Source organism: Lagenorhynchus albirostris, chromosome 6 (genome assembly GCF_949774975.1).
Source record: "Lagenorhynchus albirostris chromosome 6, mLagAlb1.1, whole genome shotgun sequence".
Lineage (NCBI taxonomy): Eukaryota > Metazoa > Chordata > Mammalia > Artiodactyla > Delphinidae > Lagenorhynchus > Lagenorhynchus albirostris.
Genome location: NC_083100.1, coordinates 8,747,216 through 8,769,895, shown reverse-complemented (window position 1 = coordinate 8,769,895; position 22,680 = coordinate 8,747,216). Strand labels below are relative to the sequence as shown.

The 22,680-nt window shown below is 53.2% G+C and overlaps 1 protein-coding gene and 1 pseudogene across 1 annotated transcript; one reads left to right on the top strand and one right to left on the bottom strand.

The window, feature by feature from the left end:
• The first annotated feature begins 11,156 nt into the window (after positions 1-11,156).
• Positions 11,157-19,781, top strand: LOC132522041 (protein FAM136A-like; annotated as a pseudogene).
• A 282-nt stretch (positions 19,782-20,063) lies between these two features.
• GPR55 (G protein-coupled receptor 55) lies at positions 20,064-21,092 on the bottom strand. The gene has a single exon (XM_060151244.1). The coding sequence runs from the start codon at positions 21,087-21,089 to the stop codon at positions 20,064-20,066; it is 1,026 nt and encodes a 341-aa protein (XP_060007227.1). The 5' UTR covers positions 21,090-21,092.
• Positions 21,093-22,680: the final 1,588 nt, after the last annotated feature.

Genomic DNA, 22,680 nt, shown 5'->3' with positions numbered 1-22,680 from the left:
GTGGCCCAAAAAAGCAAAGCGGGGGACCTGTGTGTTGGATTCATATTAAATGTTACCCTCTGTCCTCAAGACCAGAAGTTTTCACAGTTTTGTGATATTACTTGTTTCACTTTCCTTTTTGACCTCGGCCGAGTTCCCATCAGACAGAAGCCTCAACCATTCCTGCACAAGGAGACAGCCACCAAAGCCACCCTCACACACTCATCCTCCCGCAAGGCCGAGGGATGGGACGCCGCTCCTTGGATTCCATGACCTCTGGCTCCTACTGAGAAAGGAGGGCCGGAGTTAGACGGGGACACAGTGAGATGAGCAGAGTCCTGCACGGTGGGGACTTGAGACCACATCCTTCCCCCTCCTTCAACCCACAGCCGGGGCTGGGCAGAGCCTCCCATCGGCTTGCCGCCCCTCCAGGTCCTTTGGCAAAATTTCAAACCTCACTACTTAACTCTGGATTCCCACATCACCAACCCGAATGCTCTGCTCAAACCTCTCCATTACACGTGAGATGACGAGGGTCCCGGGGCTTATGACTCCTTCAAGCTTAATTAAATTCCAGCTTAATTAAATATCTGCTGAGCAACCTTTCCAGACTTCTCTGGATTCCCCCGAGAGGAGCTCATCCTGCCTTTTCTTCTGGGGGCTGCTAAGGCCTGTCCCTTGGTTCTTGCGAGAAACAGCTGACCTTCCCATGACCCAGTGACCGTTCCAGCCCTGGTTGTCTCTCTGTGCAAATGCCGGTTGGCCCTGGTCTCAGCTTCAGTAGAGGCAGGAGACCAGACTGTGTGGAGGAAGACAGTGGTCACTCGAGTCTTATCTCACTGCACACTCTCAAGTCCCCTCTGGATCCGACACCTCTTGGGCCACTTTGGACCCTCTCGCTTATCTGTGGGTCACTGGCCACCAGCCCCAGCCTTTGCTGAGATCACCACCTCTGTGTGGACTCGGACCCCCTCAACCGAACCGCCTCTGGCCTCGGGTACACGCTGTACATTTCCTGCCTCTCGGGCTGCCCTGGGCACGAGTGTGTGAGACGCCGCATCCACCCACGAGCAACTGGAAAGCCCACCAAGTCACACCCTACATGTGAACCAACGAGAAAGGGGAGACTGTGGACAAATTCTCTCCCTTCTCTTCTGCAGGACTGTGCTGAGAAACAGTTATTTAGACAGATTCTCAAAAGATGGTCCTGGGGCACTGAGCAACCAGTTACATTTGTCACCAGTCTGCACTCAGCTGCATAACGCACTCTGGAACTGGCTCCCTCTCCGTCCCAGATGCACTCCCTTTCCCTCTCCTGCTCTCTGAGGTCACCCTCCCTAACAAAGGAGTGGCACCGTGGCTTTGCTTCTTGCTCTGCTTTCCAAGGAACCCAAACCAGGCCGCCTCAGTTTCCTCTCTGGAGCACCTCGTCCACTCTGCGGGATGCTCCTGGGGCCACAATCAGCACCCCCACTGTCCCCTCTGAGACGGGCATGTGGCCATCTAGCTGGTCAGCACCTCACCTTCTGGCCACAGAAACTGGCTCAGGAAGAGCCATGGGACCCACCTGAGTTTTCCCTGGGAATTAACATGGACACAGGGGGCCTCATACACCCGTAAGGTCATTGCCTTCCTTCTCCACCAGTGATGGATTCCGTCTCATCCACTCAAGACCCAGCTGGACTCCTGCTCCCGGGAGACTTTCTTCAACATCCTGGCCCAAAGAGATCTCAGCTGCTTCACTCACTAACACCCGGGATCCCCATCACGGCTGCCTCTCCAGCCCCCTCGCTGCCATCCTCAGGCCTTGCTCTTCTAGCCAGTTGTTTGAAGCTGTTACTGTTATGTAGGCACTCGTGGACCTGTCTCTGCTCGGCATGGAGTTCTGCCAGCAGCCCGTGTGGATTCATCGGCCAAAATGCAGCAGGTGGGCATTCCGCATAGAAAGAGGCCAGGCTGTTGAACATAAGGTGAGCAAATTGTCCAGGTTTGCCCAAGATTTTGCCAGCTTTCCCACTGACTGTCCCACGTCCCGGGAAACCTGCAGTGCTGGGCAAACTGGTACCGTTGGTCACCGTCCAACGGGCAGGAGGGCGCCTCGTTCCAAAGCGAGGGGTGCAGCCTGAACAGATTCCGCCCAGACACCACTCACGTATTCATTTAACACAATGTGTTGAGCTCCGACTACGTGTCAGTCATTCTTCTAAGTGTGTTTACTAGGGGTGAACAAGACCTGGCCCCTGCCCTCAAGAGCTGGTAGCTCAGAGCAGAGGTCAGGACATCTTTTCCGCAAAGGGCCAGATCAGAAATATTTTGGGCTTTGCACACGCCATAGTCTCCGTCATATCCACCCAACTCTGCCATTATAGCTACAGACAGTTAAATTGGGCGTGACTGTGTTCCAATAAGACTTCGCAGGCGGCAGCCCCAGGCATAGAGGTAGAGACAGACACACAGAGCCTCAGGACGCCTGTCGGGGCCCTGCTGCTGGCTTGAGCCGGCACCGTAGGCCGCCACGTCGTGCATTGTGTGGTCCCACGGTCGCCACCATGGTCAGCTGGACCTGTTGGTGAACACCTGACCGTCCTGAGGCTGCCAGTGGTTGATATAGGGGGACTGCCCAGCAGAGACCACGGCCGCTGGCTGGAACAGTGGTGGCAGGAGACAGAGCTGAAAGGCTGGAGGGGAGAGCAGAGTCAGGAGACCTTCTGGGGCCTCCAGCCCTCCAAGCACTGAGCCATGGCCCCAGGGGGCGCAGCCCAGGGAGGGCTTGCTTTGGGCCCGCAATGGAGCTGAGTCCTGTTGCCTTTATTTCCATGGGCATCCTTACAATGAAACAGCTTCCTCCTCCTTTCCTTTCTTTCTTGTTTAACGACTCAGTGATTTGTAGTAAAATTATAAAGCGTGTGACTATCATCCTCATCCAGTATCTATAATAAATCTGTTTTTCTTTTTTTTTTCAGTACGTGGGCCTCTCACTGCTGTGGCCTCTCCCGCTGCGGAGCACAGGCTCCGGACGCGCAGGCTCAGCGGCCATGGCTCACGGGCCCAGCCGCTCCGCGGCATGTGGGATCTTCCCGGACCGGGGCACGAACCCGTGTCCCCTGCACCGGCAGGCGGACTCTCAACCACTGCACCACTAGGGAAGCCCTAAATCTGTTTTTCTTTTTTTTTTCTTTTTTTTTAATCTGTTTTTCTTGAAGAGATCTGAGCGAGTTCCCTACAACCAACAACCCTCATGCACCCCAGATCCATGTGAAGACAGAGCACCGTGGGGACACAGAGGAAGGGCCTAATCTAGGCTTGGGGGTCAGGGAGGTCTTCCCAGAGAGATGCGCGCCCAAAGCCAGGACCAGAGGGCGGTACGAGTACCCCGGAGATGTGGGGGAGGGGGAGAGGCCCATCACGTCTTTGACCTTCAGGCGGCAACATCTGGACCAGGTGGCCCCTACCGCAGGCACGGGGTAGACAGAACCCTCCGTCAGCCTCTGCTAACCCGCACCCAGCGAAGTCGGAGCAGCTCCTCTGCCCCCCCACCTCTGCCGTGGAGACCACCCTGGTTTCAGTGGACGGGGCCTCCCCAGTGCCCCCTGGGGGTCTCGACCGCCTCATCTTCATGGAAGGGAAGAATCTGCACCATCCCCGGGTGCAGTCGACGGGCGCTGTGCTGCCTGCACCACCCCAGAGAGCTTTCGTCCAAAACACCCTAACCCAGTGTTTCCCAAGGAACTAGGTGAGATTATACCCCTGCGGCTCTGAGACTGGTGGGAGTGTCTGACCATACACGACTCCCTTCCCGGTCCCTTCAGAGAGGATCCCCAAGTCCCGCCTGCACGCCAGAGCCCCTGCTCTCCCCTCTCCCCACAGCCAGGCCTCCTCATCCTGGAGCAGGAATCATTTCCTGCCAGGAGGCTTCTTTGCTGCCTGCGAGAGACACCAGATCCAGCTCCCCAAGTAAATAGGAGCAGCTGGAAGTCGCACATGAGACGCGCAGCAGCCCGGCGCTCAGGCCCTCTCCGCAGGTGCCTCCCTCCCCCGAGGGAGGACTGATGGTAGCTTGCTGCAAGACCCCAGCCTTGGGCCCTGGGGTCACCCCGCTGTGGCAGGGATGGGGGACGTTAGGCCTGACATTGTCTCCGGGGATATGCCACCCCTGTCTGCTTCCATGTCCCATTAGAGGAGTCTGGATTCGCTCCACCTACCCAGGCCTGGGCTTCTCCAGGAACCGGGGGCACACGCCATATTTGCCCAAACCTAGGGCAAGCCTGGGTATGAGGCATCTCCCACTTGGCCATTAAGAAGATGCGTATGCAAAAGCAATAGTTTTCTCAAATGAGAAGATCCAATTTGAATATACAGCCTATTAGGGGTGTGTGTGCCATTGTTCAAATGTCTCAGGGAGTAGTTCATGGGTGCATTTTTAAACACATATTTTAATTTCATAAAAGGTAACTAGTACATTAATTTGAAAATGTTGCTCCTTTCCGCTTTCACATTTTATGGAACATTTTTATCTCAACTTTTCACTAGCCTCTTGGGTGTCTGTGTCCTCACCATCCCTTGGGCCAAGTTAAGCCACCAGGGGCTTCCGAAGCCCATGACCTCCGCTCGAGGCTCAGTTACTCAGATTCAGCACTTTTGGAATCCCTGTGTGACACAGTCACTGGCCATTTTATCCCATAAGTGCCCCTTCCTGTAATGTTGGAGGCTTAGAGTTTTTATTTAACCTTAAGATAAATGTGACCTCATTCATAACTGGTGATGTGGGACATCCCAGGCACCCGGGCATTATCATCACTTCTACGAGGGTGGTGAGGCTCTTTGTGCCCAGTTGGGGATGAGGGCTTGGTGGCGGGGGCGGGGGGGAACCCTGGCTCTCTGTTACCTCCAGCAGGTGCTATGGGGCCTAGGATTCAGGTGGAGTCGAGCCTCCAGTTGCCTCCTGGTTTGAAGTGAGGGCTGGGACAATGGTGAGGGCTGCAGCTGTCAACTAGCAGGTGTTTATCGGCTCCGCCGTGCGCCCAGCCTGTGCCAGGCCCGCGAGGCAGAGAGGGGATGAGAGCCCTCGCTGGGAGTGCGCCCAGCCTGTGCCAGGCCTGCAGGCAGAGAGGGGATGAGAGCCGTCTCTGGGAGAGACAATTAAGAAGGACCGTTTCTGTTTAGAGCTCCGTGCCCAGTGCACTGCGTAGTGGAGGGCCAAATCAGGCGGAACAGACCAGGAGAGAAGTCTGCTCTCCACCATGTGCTGACTGGGGGAGGCTGGAGGGCGGGCTGCGCCCACTTTGGCAGCAGACTGGTCACTCTGTGACGGCTCAGGGTGTTTGAAGAGCCCCGAGAGGATCTCAGAGAGGGGAGGGAGGGCCAGGCACAGAGACCCAGAGCGCTGTCGTGGAAAGAGCCCGCACCTGGGAATCGGAGAGCTGCCGCCACTCATGCCTCCATTCACATCTGTTTCCACATCTGTAAAACAGTTCCCTTCCAAGGCAAGGTCCTGTTCATATCTATTTCTAGTGACAAGTCCTCTGTTTTATGGGGTCACCCTTACTTTTCTTTTTTTTTTTGAGATTTTGGTTTTGATGTGGACCATTTTTAAAGTCTTTATTGAATTTGTTACAATATTACTTCTATTTTATGTTTTGGTTTTTTGGCCATGAGGCGTGTGGGATCTTAGCTCCCTGACCAGGGATTGAACCCACACCCCCTGCGTTGGAAGGCAAAGTCTTAATCACTGGACCGCCAGGGAAGTCCAGGGGTCCCCCTTACTTTAATCTCCAAACAGAAAGACTTGTGATTTCATCCCACATTCAGTGGGAACCCTGGCGTCCCCACAATAGTCTTAGAAGTCCCAGGGGAAACGGTCCTGGGTCCTACAAGTCTGTATATCTGACCCACATGGAACACCTCTCCAATTCCCTTCTCCCATAAAGGACGACTGACATAGGCTATTGGAGTGCGGGATACTCTATGGAAGCCCAGGACTAGTGGATTATAACGTACAGAAACTTAAAACGTACCCAAGCCCCTTTCTCTGCCCAAGGATTTCCCATTGGCCTGTGCCGCCCCCTCCCCAGGTGCGCTGATGCCAGATGTTCCACAGCCTTGGGAAGTCTTGGTAGTACCTCACCCGTGCAGGCTGTTTGTGTAATTTCAGAAGCATAGGAAGTATTTCTGAAAGTGTTTCCCCTTTGCTCTCTTGAGTTCTTCTTTGAGTTATAGCTTGTCCCAGTTTCATTGTAAATATCCCAACAAAGAAGAAATCACGTGGCCAAGCAGTTAAAGGAGTAACCAGTAACGACTGATGATGAGAAGCAGATGGCCTGGTAGTGTGGGGAGAGCAGTAGCAGGGAGGGGGCGCTGGAGGAGTTGGGAACCTGAATTCTCAAGCTCACCAAAGGCTGTATCTGCTGTCGTGATTGGAGATGCTTTATGGGGTGACAATAAGGTGCCCCTGAGAACTTTCATGTAAGGTTAGGTAAGGTCATCCTCTGAGAATGGAACTTATTACAGCAGCACATGGGAGGAACAGTAATAATTAAAATATCATCTATAATAATATGATGATAATGTAACAGGTATGACCTGCTTCACCAACTTAGATTACAAATATGTTCACATTTCCTTTATTGCCCCAATTCATTGTTTTAGTCCCCGTGTGTCTTTGGGGCACGAAGAGAGCTGCCCCATATTATTCACAAATCTCAGCGTCCAGGGGGAGGTCAGCTTTGTTTCTCCACACCAGAAGAATCAGGGTCCCAAGAGCCCATCGCTACGATTGCTCCTCGCTGTCACAAGGTGTCGCTATTGAAGCTCGCGCTCACAGACGGTGCTGCTACCCTGGAGGGTGGGATGCCCTTCACGGACTAGGTGCGGGATTATAGCTGTTCTTAGTCTACTTTCCCACACTCAGCCATCACTGCCCAAAGCACGGCCCCTGGGGCGTGGAGGCTGGGTGGGAAGGGTAATTAGCATACACCACCTTCCACACCGGCCTCAGCCCTCCTCCTGTGAAATGAGAGCAGCACATCAGCCCAAATCCCCCCTCACTCAAGGTGATTTAATTGGAGGGCTTCTCTGCTCTTCCCTGCCACTGCTCCTTGGATCACCCTAGCTCACCTGCACAGGTGTGCCTGACTTTGCATCTCAGCGATCAGGGCTGGGATGTGGGTGCTTCTGTCTTCAGAGAGCCCCAGGGAGCCTCACCCATGCCAGCAGGGGCGGGCCAGCTTCTGCTAAGCGCCACAGCTCACGCCCCAAGAGAAAGAGGCTGGCACCCTGGTGGCTCACCTTTGCGTAACCAAGGGGGTACACAGAACAGGGTAGTGGTTACCAGAGGTGAAAGAGGGTGAGAATTGTGTAAAGGGGATCCGCTGTACGGTGATGGATGAAAACTCCACTTTTTGTGGTGAGCGTGCTGTAAGGCATATAGAAGAAGAAATATAATGTACACGTGAAACATATGATGATATAAAACAATGTTACTTCAATAAAAAAATGAATCTAAAACTAAAATAAAGAGGGCACACAAATGATCCTTCTTCAGAGGAAGAACGTCTGTTCCAGGTATCGCTGTGTCTCTGCCTAAACCAGGAGCTCTTAACCTGGGAATCAGGAGTGAGATCCAGGGGCGGCGTCATGAACTGGTTGGGGAAAAGCATTATGTATTTATTTTCACGAATCACTGATTGAAACTAGCATTTCCTTCCTTTGCGCTTATAGGCATCACACCACAGTAGTACATACGGTGCCTGGGACTTTGTCACCAGTAGAAATCACAACTATTTTCATATAGCACCACAATTGCTGTAGATATTTTAAAATGTTATTTCAGCTCAGCGCATCACTAATTCAAGATCATGATAAGTTATTGAACCTGTCACTAGACCTCCTTTATCCAAGGCCTCGATAAAGCACATATATTGCTCTATCACAATTCTTAAATTCTGTTCATTGTATTTCAGTATATTTGGTTTCCTTTACCATCCTCTGTATTTTACTTCATGCATTTAAAACTATGATCCTGGGCTTCCCTGGTGGCGCAGTGGTTGAGAGTCCGCCTGCCGATGCAGGGGACGCGGGTTCGTGCCCCGGTCTGGGAGGATCCCACAGGACACGGAGCGGCTGGGCCCGTGAGCCGTGGCCGCTGAACCTGCGCGTCCGGAGCCTGTGCTCCGCAACGGGAGAGGCCACAATAGTGAGGGCCCCACGTACCGCAAAAAAAAAAAAAAAAAAAAAAAACTATGATCCTGGGGAAAGTGCATAGGCTTCCCCAGACTGCAGGAGGAATCCATGACACAAAACTCATTAAGACCCATGGCCATCCAGAGAGCAACTGGCCACTGTTTTGTTTAAAAAAAAGAAAAAGCACCTCACCACAGTTCTAAGAGCTGATATTTATGGAGCCCTTACACATGCCAGACATTTTCTATGTGTTGTTGCGTCACAGGTAGAGCTGTTATTTCCATTTAAAGCTGAGGCACTGGTGCACTGAACGACGTAACTTGGCCGTGAGAGCACAGCGGTCAGGGTAGGAGCCAGGAGTCAGCCTTGACCTTTTAACCCAGCGCTGAGATTTCACCATTTTCAGTCAGGCTGCCTCCAAGGTCCCAGGGAGCTCGACCTGAGTGTAGCTCACCCTCGAGGGCTGAGGGCCGGGCCATAGCCAGCTCAGGCCAGGGGAGGGAGGTGGTCTCAGGGGGTCCAGTGTTCAGCCCACCTGGGGTGACCGTGGCCTGCTCTCATCTTATAGGCACCAGGCAACCTTCAGTCCCCCAGGGGCACCCCGGCTCCCTGCCCCTTGCGGGCCTGGATAAACCTGACCAGAACCCCAGTGTCACGGGCTGAGGGGGACAGGGCCCTCCCCAGGACAGCCACGCACTCCAGGGCTCACATCCTTCCTCATCTTTCTTTTCCATGCTGCTTCAGGCCATCAGCCACCACGACTTCCTTCCCTGGTTCCACAGCGTTTGCTCATGCCAGGCACTGCAAGATTTTCACCATTTACTAGAGATCGTCCAGGTCACACATGCCCTCTGCCATCCTTCTCGCTCTTTCCTGCTTCCTAACACTCTCCCGTCTCCCTTCTTCCTTCCTTCTTTTCGGAGGCAATAGATCCTGGCCCCTTTCTCTCTTGGGACAGTTCCTCCCATTTTCACCTCCAAAGACTTTCCCCAATACTTTCTTTTCTGAGGGGGAACTTCGGTAAATAACATTTTCTCAATCTAACTAATTACTAAACTGAGTCCTGTCTTAGTTCAGGCTGCTGTAACATAATACCATGGACTGGGCAGCTTAAACAACTAACAGACAGTTAGTTCTCACAGTTCTGGAGGCTGGAAGTCCGAGATCAGGGCGCCAGGATGGTTGGGGTCCAGTGAGAGCCGTCTTCCTTGTCCCAGACTGCTGACTTCTCACTGTGTCCTCACATGGTAGAAGGAGCAAGGGAGCTCTCTGGGGCACTAATAGGGGCACTAATAGGGGCACTAATACAGGCACTAATCCCATTCATGAGGGCTCCGCCCTCATGACCTTATCACATCCCAAAGGCCCCACCTCCTAATACCATCACATTGTGGGGAGAAGGTGGGATTTCAACATATGAACTGGTGGGGGGGCACAAACATTCAGTCCATAACAGTCCCCAAGTGTCCCAACCGAGGGAGGAGGGAGCCCTGAGTAGGTGACATGTTTGAACTTGGTTCCTGGAATTGAACATCACTCATTCACATCATTGATACCGTGGCTTTTTCAGCTGATCCTCTGTGCCGTCCAGCTACCAGGAGCCACGGAGCCATCAGCTGGGCACTGAGAAAGCCCACCCTGTAGCCCCAACCCCATCGGCCTGCCCACTCAGGATGGGGCTCTGCCCTGAACACACTCCGCACCCTCACAGAGTCCCAAAGGTACTTCAAGGCAAAGACCCCGGGTCTGGTTTCTCTAAAGACCCCGTACCTGTGTGCCTAGGTCTCCAGCTGCCTCAGCTCCCGGAGACTTTCTCTGTCTAGCTGTCCATTTTGCACTCCTTTCTGAGGCAAGGCGACCCACTCTGCCCTCTGTTGTTTCCTACCCTGTCTCAGACCCAGCCACTTGCTTCCTGGGGCCAGCTACGCCTTCCCAGAGCGCAGCTGGGAGATCCAGCCAAGTGGCTTGAGCTGCCCACCAAGCGTTGTGCCCGCCTGCCTCTCGGCAGAGGGGAGCAGCCTGGGCGCCCCCTCCGGTGAGGACCTACTGCCCAGCTGCTCTCAGGTCCTCGGCGCAGGGGACCTCCTATCCAAGGTCACACATTCCCAGGCCCACATCTGAGACCGGGTCACGTGGGGTCTACAGGCCTGGAGTCCCATTCCAACTTGGGATGACTCTGAACGGCCCTCACAGCGGCAGGGGCCTCGCGGGCATTGGCTGAGCCACAGCTGGGCCTGCATCCCGGCTCAGCTTCTCCATCACTCCCACTGCTTCCGTCATCTCCCTTCACAGGCGTTGGTGCTGAGAACCCTCCTTAACAAACCGCCCACACGCTGCGATCCAACTCGGAGACAGCTTTTCAGGACACCCAACCAGCAGGGCAGGCATCCTGGCTCCAGCCTGGGGTGGAAGCCAGGCCTTCAGGAGGAGAGAGTGGGGTTGGGAGGAGGTGTGGGTGATGGGGGGGCCTTTGGGTACCACTGGAGCCCCACGGTCTTGACCACTCAGACCACAGGCCTCAGGATGCCCCACATGTGCCCACAGGTTAGGGCAGCTGGTGTTGGGGTGCTTCTGTAGAGTCGCTCGGGGGACCTGCCCCCCACGGTTCCTCCTCTTTTATCGTTTTACACATCAGACCACCGTGTCCTGCCATTCAAGCTACCATTGAGATGTTTTTTGAAGTTCAGAAACCACATGCCACACCCAAGGCCTGCAGCCGGTTTGGGTTCGGAAATGGCCCTGTTCTCCGAGCCCGTGCTCACTGGCCTCTCAGAGGGGCTCGGAGCCCACCGTTCTGTCCACACAGGAGTGGACCACAGTGGCTGCTCAGGAAATATGATACCAGTTGAACTGAATTGAAGCTGAAAGTGGTTCCACCCACAGATCACAGAGGGCACTCGTCCATCAGGACCACAAGGGCCAGGAAGAGCTGGTAAGAAGCCTCTTCTGGCGGGAACCCATGTGGGCGCCGGCGCGGCAGGGAGCAGCGTGGGGTCACTATGGTGGAGCTGCAGCAGCTCTGGGTGCAGGAGGCGGTGGACCCCTGGTGAAGAGTCTGGAGTAGAGAGAACATCCGGAAGATTCAGGGCCTCGGGTTCCGGTGCAGCACCTGTGAGGACAGCCAGGCGTCCGTGCAGCAAGTGCACCAGTGCGTTGAGCACTGCCATGCACCTCTGGCTCAAGCCCAGGCCCTGGGGATCAGCGAATTGGAGAAGTTCCAGGACCGCCTGGCCCAGTGCACCATGCATTGCAACAACAAAGCCAAAGATTCAATGGATGCGGGGAGTAAAGAGCTTCAGGTGAAGCGGCAGCTGGAGAGTTGCGTCATCCAAGTGTGTGGAAGACTGCGTGGACCTCACCCCAGCCATGACCAAGAAGATGAAGGAGTCTCTTGTCCACTGGGAAATAGATGTCTGCTATTGGGCATCGGGGCTGAGGGCAGGAATCTATTTAAAAATAGGAATGGGGGGCTTCTCTGGTGGCGCAGTGGTTGAGAATCTGCCTGCTAATGCAGGGGACACGGGTTCGAGCCCTGGTCTGGGAGGATCCCGTATGCCGCGGAGCAACTAGGCCCGTGAGCCACAACTACTGAGCCTGCGCGTCTGGAGCCTGTGCTCTGCAGCAAGAGAGGCTGCAATAGTGAGAGGCCCGCGTACCGCAATGAAGAGTGGCCCACGCTTGCCTCAACTAGAGAAAGCCCTCGCACAGAAATGAAGACCTAACACAGCAAAAATAAATAAATAAATAAACAAACAAGAAAGGGGAATGGGGATTTGAGTCTTTAAGGAAAGTTTATGAATGAGGAAATTAAGGATGCCAGCAAGTTTCAGTCACTTGCCTCTGGACACTGGTTCCTCTGTGTTTCAATCCTAGAAAGTGAAATGGAAAAAACACTGGTGCTAAAATTTGGGTCAGAGATAGTACAGGAGAGTTTTTGTGAGCCTGAATTTCATGTGGCCAGGGCTTCTCCTGACGATAGGCAATCTCCCTTGTACCAAACCAGAGCCCTCCAAGTACCAGCTTCTCTTAGTACACAGATACCAACAGGCTGGCAGGTTCATCTGACACACCTACGATCTGGTGGGGTGTGAGAAGAGGTGTTTCTGTTTGTTGCCAACCTCCTGTTTGCCAGAAGGATCACCACTACATCTTCCACAAACTGTGATAAATCAAAATCCAGGAGGTCCCTAATTTAGGACGGGAAAGGGGGCTTCTGGGGTTTTGTTTTATATACAAGGGCATGAAGTTACTTAAGATGTAGAGTTGGGAGCAGTAGTTTGGATAAAAATTTTGAAAGAGTCCATTTCTGGCCATCAAGATGTGGATGTGCATTTCTTAAAATTCTCACACATGACATCTTTCAGCCTGGAGACCCTGCGAAAACGTAAGAAGCGATATCACACCGGTAGGGGAAGCAAACCTTTCCTCTCACTGGCAGCCATGGTGGGCCCTGAGGCTGTCTGCAGCAGACTGACAAGACAATCTTGCAGTGACACTCACCCTTGAAGGCAAAGAGGATTTTGATTGTGCTATGTGCTAGGATTCAGGAATGAAGAGTGAAAGAGGAACTGTTGGCTGCTTAATTAAGAGAGTTATGAAGTACTGGCTTTGGAAAAATCTGGTTTTCAAAGAACAGAATAGAGTGAAAGTCTAAACCCAGTATTACTTACTCTGCCCCCTGAAATAACAGAGCTCTACTGAGACAGTCCCTTGGCAACACGAAGGTCAAGGGAAAGAAAGTCAGCAGCTCGGGGGCGAGCTGTGACTCCTTTAGTGCAAAAGAAGGACCGCCCTCTGTTACCAAATACAACCTTTGCCTGGGCTTTTGTGACATGCGTTCTTCTTGCTCTAGTTCTAGCACCTTATAGTTTTGATAAGGACCTTGTTACTGGAAATGATAACATAGCCTGTCTGTTTGCCGTTTCAAGACTGTGATATATTTTCCTAGTGGTTTGGTTTTAAAAATAAACAGGATTTAATTTTTCTTCCCCCCTCCAAAAAAAAAAAAAAAAAAAGTCTCTTCCATTCCCTCTGCCTGAAAAGGAAGCCAGGTTTTTTGTCCAGAGGTCGGGTAAAGAAATCCCTGCAGGATGTTGTGGGTGGGGAGTACAGAGGAGTGTGGCCGGGCTCAGTGAGGTTAGAGCCCCAGCTCCCCGAGCCTAGGAAGGTGCAGGCTGTTATAGTTCCCCAGAAGAGCCAGGACAAGACTCCACCTCCCCATGGAGTGGCAGGATGGCCGAAGGGAGCCTCGGGCTTGAAGGGGAAAGACCACTTAACACCAAGTTCTCCGGGGCCGTGGGGATGAGCTTCATGCCCAAGTGTTTGAAGGGACTGTTAAGTGGACACCACAGCTGTGACCAGTGTGACCTGAGACTCAGAGGCTCCCGTAAATAGTGCAGCCACTGAGGGACCCCATCCCTAGGACTTGTGCAGGTCCTGGGAGAGGGAGGGAGCTCCAGATGATGGAGCTGGAATATCCTACAGTAAAGCTTGATGAGTTCAGAGCAGGTGACATTCAATCTGAAGAAACAAAAGAAGCACAACACTCCTTTTGCTCCAGATCACAGAGTAAATCCGTGTGCAATGGACTGCATGGTGCCCCTCCCCCCAAATTTATACACAGAGTAAATCCGCGTGCAATGGACTGCATGGTGCCCCTCCGCCCAAATTTATATGTTGAAACTGTAACCCACAATGTGGCTGCTTTGGAAATAGGGCCTTTAGGAGGTGATTAAGGTAAAATGCGGTCATAAAAGTGAGACGCTGATCCGACAGGATTAGTGTCTTTATAAGAAGAGACACCGGAGCTCACGTGCACGTCCTCCTCCCTCCCTCCGTCCCCACCACGTGAGGACACAGTGAGAAGGTGGCTGAGAGCTCTCATGAGAAACCACACACTGCCGGACCTTGAATGTAGACTTCAAGAACTGTGAGAAAGAAATTTCTGTTGTTTAAGCCCCTCAGTCTGTGGTGTTTTGTCATGGCAGCCCTGCAGGTTATACACCATTCCCTCCCTAGGGATGGGTTTTGCAGCGTGCAAGAGTTTCCAGCTCCATTACATCCATTTTCATCCCTATTTTATCCATGTGGCTTAAATGTACCAGCCTCTGAAGTCAAATTTTCTTAATACCCAAGAACCATCAGTTTGCTCCCGTCAGTGCAGATGTCCATTTTCTGCCAGGTTCCCCTCCGCAAGTACTTCTGGGTCTCCTGCCCCAGGACATGCTGACAAGTCCCCCAAACGCCTGCTGGGTTTCCATCTACATGAGCTCCACTCTGCTGCACATGCTGGATTCCCATCAGTGAGAGCCGAACCCTGGCTCCCACTTTAAGTCTGTGCTGAAGACTGGAAAACGGGAAGAAAAGCACAGCCAAGAGGCTTGTCTCTGCCCTCGGAGGCGGCCCTTCCCAGAATCCAGGGGCAACAACACCTGGCATCTCGGGGGGAGGTCTGCCCACCTGTCTGGTGCCAGTACTTTGGAAACTTCCTTGACCATCCCAGACCCTTGGCCATGAGGCCTCTCTGCCCTTCAGGGAAACCCCACCATCCACTCCAAGAGCTGTGGTTTGGCCCTGGACCTCACCCAACGATTCCTGGGTCATTGGACGCCTCGTTCAGGCACCATCCATGAGGATCAGCTACTTGGATCCTCTGCATTGAGCCAGGGCAGGTCTGATAATTGCACACCTTTCCAAACCTCTCTGCAGCCTCCACTGGTCCTCACTCCTCCCTGAACGAGAAGCCATGCACACGTGTCTGTGCACCGTCGCCCATGATGTGCAGCCCTGAGCCCCCCTCAGAGAGGGGTCTCTGGCAGCAGAACACACTTCACAGAGATGTTTGTTACACAGACGCACCCTGAGGTGCCTTTTGCGTGACTGTAGGTGCCCCTCAGAGCCTGAGGTCTCAACAGCCTCCCTCGCAGGGTTACACTTGCTTAAGCGAGGTCCCCAGAACAAAGTCTGGCTGAGGCTTCCAGGTGAACTCAGGGCCCCTGCCCCCCGCAGCAGAAGCAACATCAGGCTTTGAAGTGACAGGGCTTCGGAGACTTCAAAGCACCGAGGGCCACATTTAGCTCCCGATCTAGCGTCCTGTGGGCCCTCATGCAGCGGCTTTGTGCAGAGGACACATCTCGCCGGCTTGTGGCAGGGGGTGGGGCCTGAACTGGGGCAGAGGGGCGTCTGTTTGTCCTTCCACCCCGAGCTCCCGAGTCCGCCTTGACCCGCCTGCCATACGCTCTCCCTCAAATGCCCACTCACAGCTCTGAGTCCTGGGCTCACTTGAGAAGCTGGCTTTGGGTGGAAAAAAGCCAGAGGCAGCTGCAGTGGTAGTTTCAGGGGTTGTTCTCCCCCCACCAAATATCTCTGTGGCACTTTTCTGTGGGTCTTCGAATCCTCTCCCCCCTCGGCAGTGGGGTCTCACGGTGGCCCTGGAAGGTCACTGCGCACAGCACAGCCTACCCTCTAGGGTCAATGGAGGGTGGTCTGGTGTGGGTATCACCACCATCCCCACGTGGTTCCTACGTAGGGGCATCCCTGTCCCTTTCTCGTGACTGTTCTGCACACCAGACACTCCTCACACCCACACGGTTGCTCTTCTCAATTTCTCTCCTCACTGATCTCTCACCAGAATCCTTTTTAACCTCTGTTAGTCTCTACAGGTGCCCACCAGGTGTCAGCCATTTCAAGCATCTGTGCAATCACTGTTTATTTGTGGTAACAAGGCTGTTATCTCACTACAAATGTCATTAGTATCTTGTAGCAGCTACGTAGCATCCATACAGTGACTCTTAGCTTCATAGGGTCCCCAGAGAGACTCAGTAGGAATATAGTGGCAAATGCAGTTGGTGGACCAGCATTCTCCATGCAAATGTTCCCTGGGGGCCAATATTCCAAGGGAGGGTCAGTCCTTACCCCTGAGGGGATGTGGCCCAGATGTGGCTGGCTTCTGGGTCAGCAGAAGATGGCTGTTGAATCAGCCTTCTCAGGCTGCCATAACAACATACCACAGACCTGCTGGCTTTCACGACAGTTCTGGTGGCTGGAAGTCCAAGATCAAGGTGCCAGCAGGGTTGATGTCTGCTGAGGCTCTCTGCGCTGCAGAGGGCTATCTGCTCACTGTGTCCTCATGGAGCTCCCATTCAGTGCATGGGGCAGGAGGGAGCAAGCACTCTGGTGCCTCATCCTATGAGGGCACGAATCCTGTCATGAGGGCTCCACCCTCAGGACCTCATCTTAAGGAGATACTTAGGAAGATACTTAGGAAGGAACCTAAGTATCTTCCAAAGGTCCCATCCATAAATACCATCACATCGGGGGTTAGGGCTTCAACATACGTTTTTGGGGGGAGACACAGTTCAGTCCCCAGCAGCCATCAAGGAGCAAGGGTGCCCCCAGTCATCCCTTGGCACCCAGGCCACAATGGGGCTGTGCTCAGGACTGTGGGGGACTCAGGAGAACGGGGTGGCCCAGGCCAGCGCCTGGCTGTTCACGCTCTCCAGGAGCTCTGGATAGGTTAGTAGGATTCACATGGGATGAGCCATGAAGGAAAACTCAGATATAACCTGGGAGAAACGGACTCACTCTGTGGGTGGTCAGAGAAGGGAGGGGTCATCAGTGGAGGACTTCTGGAGAACTGGCTCTGTGTCTTCAGCCTGTTAGTGGTCAACAGGTCTCCTGAGTTGGGCCACACAATGTGTGCACAGGACTCAGGGCCTTTGGAGGCAGCTCCAGTGTCATGGTGGTGGTGGGACAAGATGGCGGGAGCAGGGTGGAGTGGACTCAGAGCTGGAGGGACCACAGCCTGTGGGGTCTGTGTGGCCCAGTTGCTGTCCCAGAGAACCAAGTACGCAAGTGGATGTGAGGGCTACATTTAGACCCTGCAGGGTCTGGCTCCTGGCCACCTGGGACAGGCCCCAGCTGTGCTCCTGGGACAGGCCCCAGCTGTGCTCCTGGGACAGGTCAGAGGGTGGATCTCTGTGCTCCCAGACTCCGTGTCCAGGTGGCTTCTTCGACATGGTCCCTTCATAGTTCCTTTGACCAAGATTATTGGGTCACCTGACAAGGGCCATCAGCAACCAGCTCTTCTCTGAGGTCAATAAGGTTAGCCCAAGACAAGGTTACTCAGCATCATCGAATCTATTTATTTGGCAAATCAGATTATTCAAATTAGTTTTCCAGTTAATTGTCGTAGGTTCACACATGTACATATACCCTGTGTATCTCAGATTTTTCCAGATTAGGAGTACAAATAAGGCCAGACAATGTCCCTAAGCCTCCACTGGTTTTAGTAGTGAAAATTTCAGCCTCTTCCACAACTAAGTTCAGCCGTCCCTAACTCACTGACTGCCACTTGCTGCAGGGTGGGCCCTGGACGCATCAGCACAGTAACCTTAACCCTGACCCTCTGCCCCTTCTGTGCCTGCTGGGCCTGACGACTTAGCCCAGAGTGTGGACCCTCCTATAGAGCAGCCTAGCCTGCAGCTCTGGGCCTGTGCCCACTCCCACAGACCCTGATGGGTCCTCTGTGACATGCAATCCAGGATGGGTCCTCATGGGGAGAGACAAGAGGCCCATCTCCTCCCCCTAGCGTGTTGGGATCAGTCAGCAGTTCCCAAGGCTCACCTCCACAGTTGTCACATCAACCTCAGTGTGCCACCTCCTTCCAAGGACCTACACCTAATAGTTATGCAGCTTGTGAGTCTATACTCCCCTCCGGCCCTCTGTCACCTGGCTCGGCAGAGTCATGCTGCCCACAAGACAAGACTGCATGTTTGCAGACATCACTGGGGATGATGGGTCATCAGGGCCCCACCATCCCTTTCCTCTTTAGAAGCCTGTCTGGCCCTAAGCACACTGGTAGATACAACTGAAGCATGAACCGCGCCACTCAGCTCCACTGGGCAGGCTCCCAGCTCCCAGTGCAAAGAGAGAAATTGGAGGTGGGAGGTTCCTAACTCCACCCACCCATGGGCTCTGACCCCATCCAGCCCAGTGTTCTGCTGGATACATGTCTGGCTTTCTGAGACTAGCACGAGTGTGCCTCGGCCCAGGATGGCCACGGGACTGTGCAGCCTGTAGGCAGGCGGAGGAGTGTCCAGGGCTTGGAGCAGCTGGGCGGGACTCATCTCTGGGTCTGCGGAGCTCCTGCCCCTGGCTGCCGGTTCATGGAGGCCCAGTCTGATGGGCGGGAGCCTCTGGTCCTGACCGTGATCACTGCTCTGCACCCATTTCTACCCTTTCTTCCTCACCGTTCCCTCCAGCCCCACAGAGTGCCACCTGACCACTGACCGCAGGGGAGGGGGGAGAAGGTGGGGCTTCTGCCCTTCTATGGCTCTCAGTCAAATTGAGGATTCTCAGACAGGAAGCCGCTCTGCCCTCCATCCTTCCTGCTGGTCTCACACCCCAACCCCCAACCCCTCACAGAGCCCCAGCGTTTCAAGCCTGAGACTGTTACCCAACCTCACCTCCTCCTTCCTCAGGGTCTTATCTAAATCGCCCTCTTTCCCCCCCCCACAGCCACCCCTCCCTTCCGTCCACCGCTTAGTGGTGGACGCCTCTCCTCCTGAGGTACAGGCGGTTGCTTCTCTTCCTAAAGTAACCCCCCGACCCCGTTCACATTGTCTCATTTGTTACTTCTCATCCCACTCACTCCTTCTTGCAAACCACCCCACAATTTATCCTGATCACCATTTCACTCTCCGGAGGCTGAGTCAGTGGCAGGCTTTCAGCTGCCACCACTGCACCTTCTCTAGAGCATGAGAGGAGTCCAGTCCAAACTATGATTCAATCGTTTACAGTTTCCAACGAGGAACTGCCAAGAGCCCTGTGTCGTCAAGATGGTTCCTCTATTCCTGGCTGCCTCATCTTCTCCCTCCCAGCCACCGGATGGGGACATCTCTGTGGACGGTGCCACCGTGGCCAGCTGCCCAGCCAGGACTCAGGTGGGCAAGACAAGCACCTTGTTCTCCTCTGGCTGAACTTCTCATCATTCTCAAGGAAACTAAACCTAATCAACAACGTCGTAGCCTGTTCAAGAGAGCAAGCTGGTCATGTCCAGGAATTTCCCACTCCCAGGCTTGTCTCTACTGCCTCTCCTCCCCCTGGGCCAGAGCTCAAACTCCACGCAGTGGACGCCCCCATGGCAATGCGGGAGGGGTTGCCCAATTCCGGCCCTTGGCCTGTCTCCTACCTTTCCCAGGTATACCCTTCCCCCTTGTGGCTCTCAGGTGTCACCAGTGCCTTTCCACTCTGTCCCCACTATTTTCACAAAGTGTCCACAGCATCACAAAGCCTGGTCCACACCAGCCTGCCTCAGTCCGTCTGCAGCTTTGTCCTGGGCACAGGAAGGTGTGGCTGGCCTTCCAGGCCTTTCTAAGGCCCATAGAAAACTCGGGGCTCTCTGCACATACTTGCTCTCCCCAGTCACACATTCCGCTGGCATCTCTGTGAGGTCATGGGCCAACAGAGCTCCAGAAGAGACCAGAAAGTACAGCTGCTCCACGCCAGGATCCCCAAACCAAAAAGGAGCTTGGTCCATCCCTCCCACTCCATCTCTCCTCCATGCCAACCCTCTTGATTCTCTCTCCTAACTCCTCTCTCTCTTCCTTTCCAGAATCTTCTAGCCTAACAGAAGGACAGAGGAGAGCTGGGAAACAGCCTTATTCAGATGGTCTCATTCTCTTTCTCAATTCTTCCAACCTCATGCTTTTTAGGCTTAGAAATCAAGAGTTCACCTGGGTCTTAGGTTCTTCAGAGCTCCCCAGACACTGAGTGGTTTATATCAAGTTGTCTGGGTGCTGGGGAAAGGGTTTGGGGTCACAGTGAGCAAAGATGTCATTCAAGTGAGCATCAGAGGGACGGCACACCAGTAAATGTGCCATGTGTCAGCCCCCCATATCAGAGCCCTAGGAAGAGGTATCTGCTATGGAATTCAGACTGAGGTTTCCTTCCTCCAAGCACAGCTTTCTTCCCTTAGCCATGGTGGTCATGGTATTCTGGAGGACCAGCTGGACCCTGGAAGGCTGGTGGGCCATGATGTCCATGCGGAATTCTTTGATGACAAAGTAGTAGCAGAAAACATCCAGGCAGCAGTTGATATTGGAGAAACACATGGACAATTGCAGGAACAAGATGATGTTCTGCTTGGCTCTGCACTCCACGATAAAGCCATTCCTCACCAGGAACTGCAAGAGGAAACTCAGGTGGACTGGGAGAAAGGAGACCACAAAGACAGCCAGACTGGCCGCGATGGTCCAGATACAGGCCTTCTGCTGGACCCAGTCCTGGGTGTGGTCCCGACGGGCGACCAGAATGCAAATGCTCCTGGAGGAGCAGAAACCCATGATGCTCATGGGAAGAAGGAAGCCGAAGACCTCAAGAGGGAAGAAGACCTTGGCACTCCAGGTGCCGTCAGACATGTTGTGGAAGCACGTGTAGTTTTCCACTTTCCCATGGAAGCTATAGATAGGGGTGCTCCCCACCCACACCAGGACCCAGATGGTGAAGCAGATCCCAAAGGTCTTCCTGGGGGACCGGAGGTGGCTGACCAGGAGCGGGTACCGGATGGCCAAGAATCTGTCCAGGCTGATGTAGCAAATCGTGAAGATGCTCCCATACATGCTGATGAAGTAGAGGCACTCCACTAGGGTACAGAGGGGAAGAAGGGGAGCCTTCACGTGAGACAGGGCCATCTTGAATGGGAGAGAGAACACCAGCAGCAGGTCGAAGACCGCCAGGTTGATCATGTAGATGGAGGTGGCAGCGTAGCAGGGCCACCTCTTCTTCAGGAAGGAGCTGAAGCCTCGGATGGCGAGCAGATTGAGGAGCAGACCAAGGAGGAAGGTAGGGGTGTGGACAGCCAGCTGCACGGTTTTCATCAGCACCTCCACGTCATGGAAGGAGCAGTTCTCACTCTGGTTTTGCTGGCTCATGTTCCTTCCTACAACGTCAACGGTAGATGAGATGAAGTTCCTCTTACCCTCTAGAACTGATGGATTCTCACGACTTGGTCAAGAATCATAAACATGACCCCTTTCTCACACAGCAATCTATGCTCTTTGAATAACGATCAGAAAACACAGGAAGAAAAATTACCTCGAAATCTGTGGCCCAGATAGAACCACCGTTACTTTACGTATATGTGTGTGTATGTGTATATATATATATATGTATGGGTATATATATATATATATATATATATATAAAGTATATATATAATTCCAGACTCTTTCTGTACACACACACACGTGTGTGTGCCTTTATCTTTAATAAAAACAGAATTGTGCACAAGCAACTGTCCCTTTTTTTCCAATCAGAAGTCTTTCTGTTGAAAGTAGTAACAACAACATAAGCCCTGACCCAAACTGGTTTCATCAAAGAGTGAATTTCACAGAACTGGAAACATGAAAACTAGGGCAGGGCTGACTTGAGCTGCAGATCGTACAGCTTCAAATGCTGTTTTCAGGACCCAGCTCCGCTTTATATGTTGCCCCTCTGCTCCACCCCACCCCCACCCCGAAGGTTGGACAGAGCTCACCCCACCCCCGCATGTAGGGCTGGTGGCAATCGGTGCATCACATTCCCCTGGACACTGTCATTGGTCCATTTATAGGTCCAGGGATGAACAACAGACCCAGAGGCAATGAAAAGCACTGAAACTCTTGCTTGGGTTTCTAGGAAGGGGGTTGGGGCTTTTTCTTTGGGATTTGGAGTTGGGAGGATAAAGTCTGAAGCTGTTAAAGCCTCTTGTTCTCCGAGGAGAAAACCAGACAGAAATTGGAGAAACATGGAAGAAAGAACATTCCCAGAGGGAATGAAGTAAGGGCTTGAGGTCTCCTCAAGGCAAAGAAAGGCCTTTGGACAGGTAGATAATTAGAGCTGGCCTCAGGGACAAGATGATCAAGGCTGCAGCTGTGGCTGCAGATGGAAGCTGGAAGCCAGCAGAGAGAGGGAAGTCACAAGCCCTTGGGAAGGAAGGAGCTGAGTACTTTTAAGACCCTATAGAGAATGCCACTCCAAAACCCCCTCTAACTGCTAGCAAAAAACAAAACAAAAAAGCACATTTATCTCTCATCCATTGAGCACTATATACAGTAAATATGTAATATACATTATTTGATTTGGTGGCTTTCCAAAAATTCTACATTTTCCTATGTGCTAACTTTTCTTATAGGTTTATGTCATGAGACATCTAGGAAAATGTATTTGCTCGTATCCAAAGCTCCAGACTCCTGTGGTCTGTGAGAATGGCACCTCCTGAAGGTGTGCAGCACACGCCCCAGGTGCACCTGCCCTGACACTAGGATGCCTGGAATAAATTAACTGCAAGCTGGCAGGCTGCCCCCTCCCAACAAAATATGCCGAACTATCCAAACAAGAGTATCTCAAAAAATAGCTAGAATAGTTTGGAACCGACAAGATAAATTTCAAAAATGGTGAGAAGGGGCTTCCCTGGTGGCGCAGTGGTTGAGAGTCTGCCTGCCGATGCAGGGGACACAGGTTCGTGCCCCGGTCCGGGAAGAT

What these genes read in the sequence shown, in the direction of transcription:
- GPR55 (XM_060151244.1), bottom strand. Translation starts at nt 21,089, where the DNA reads ATGAGCCAGCAAAACCAGAGTGAGAACTGCTCCTTCCATGACGTGGAG.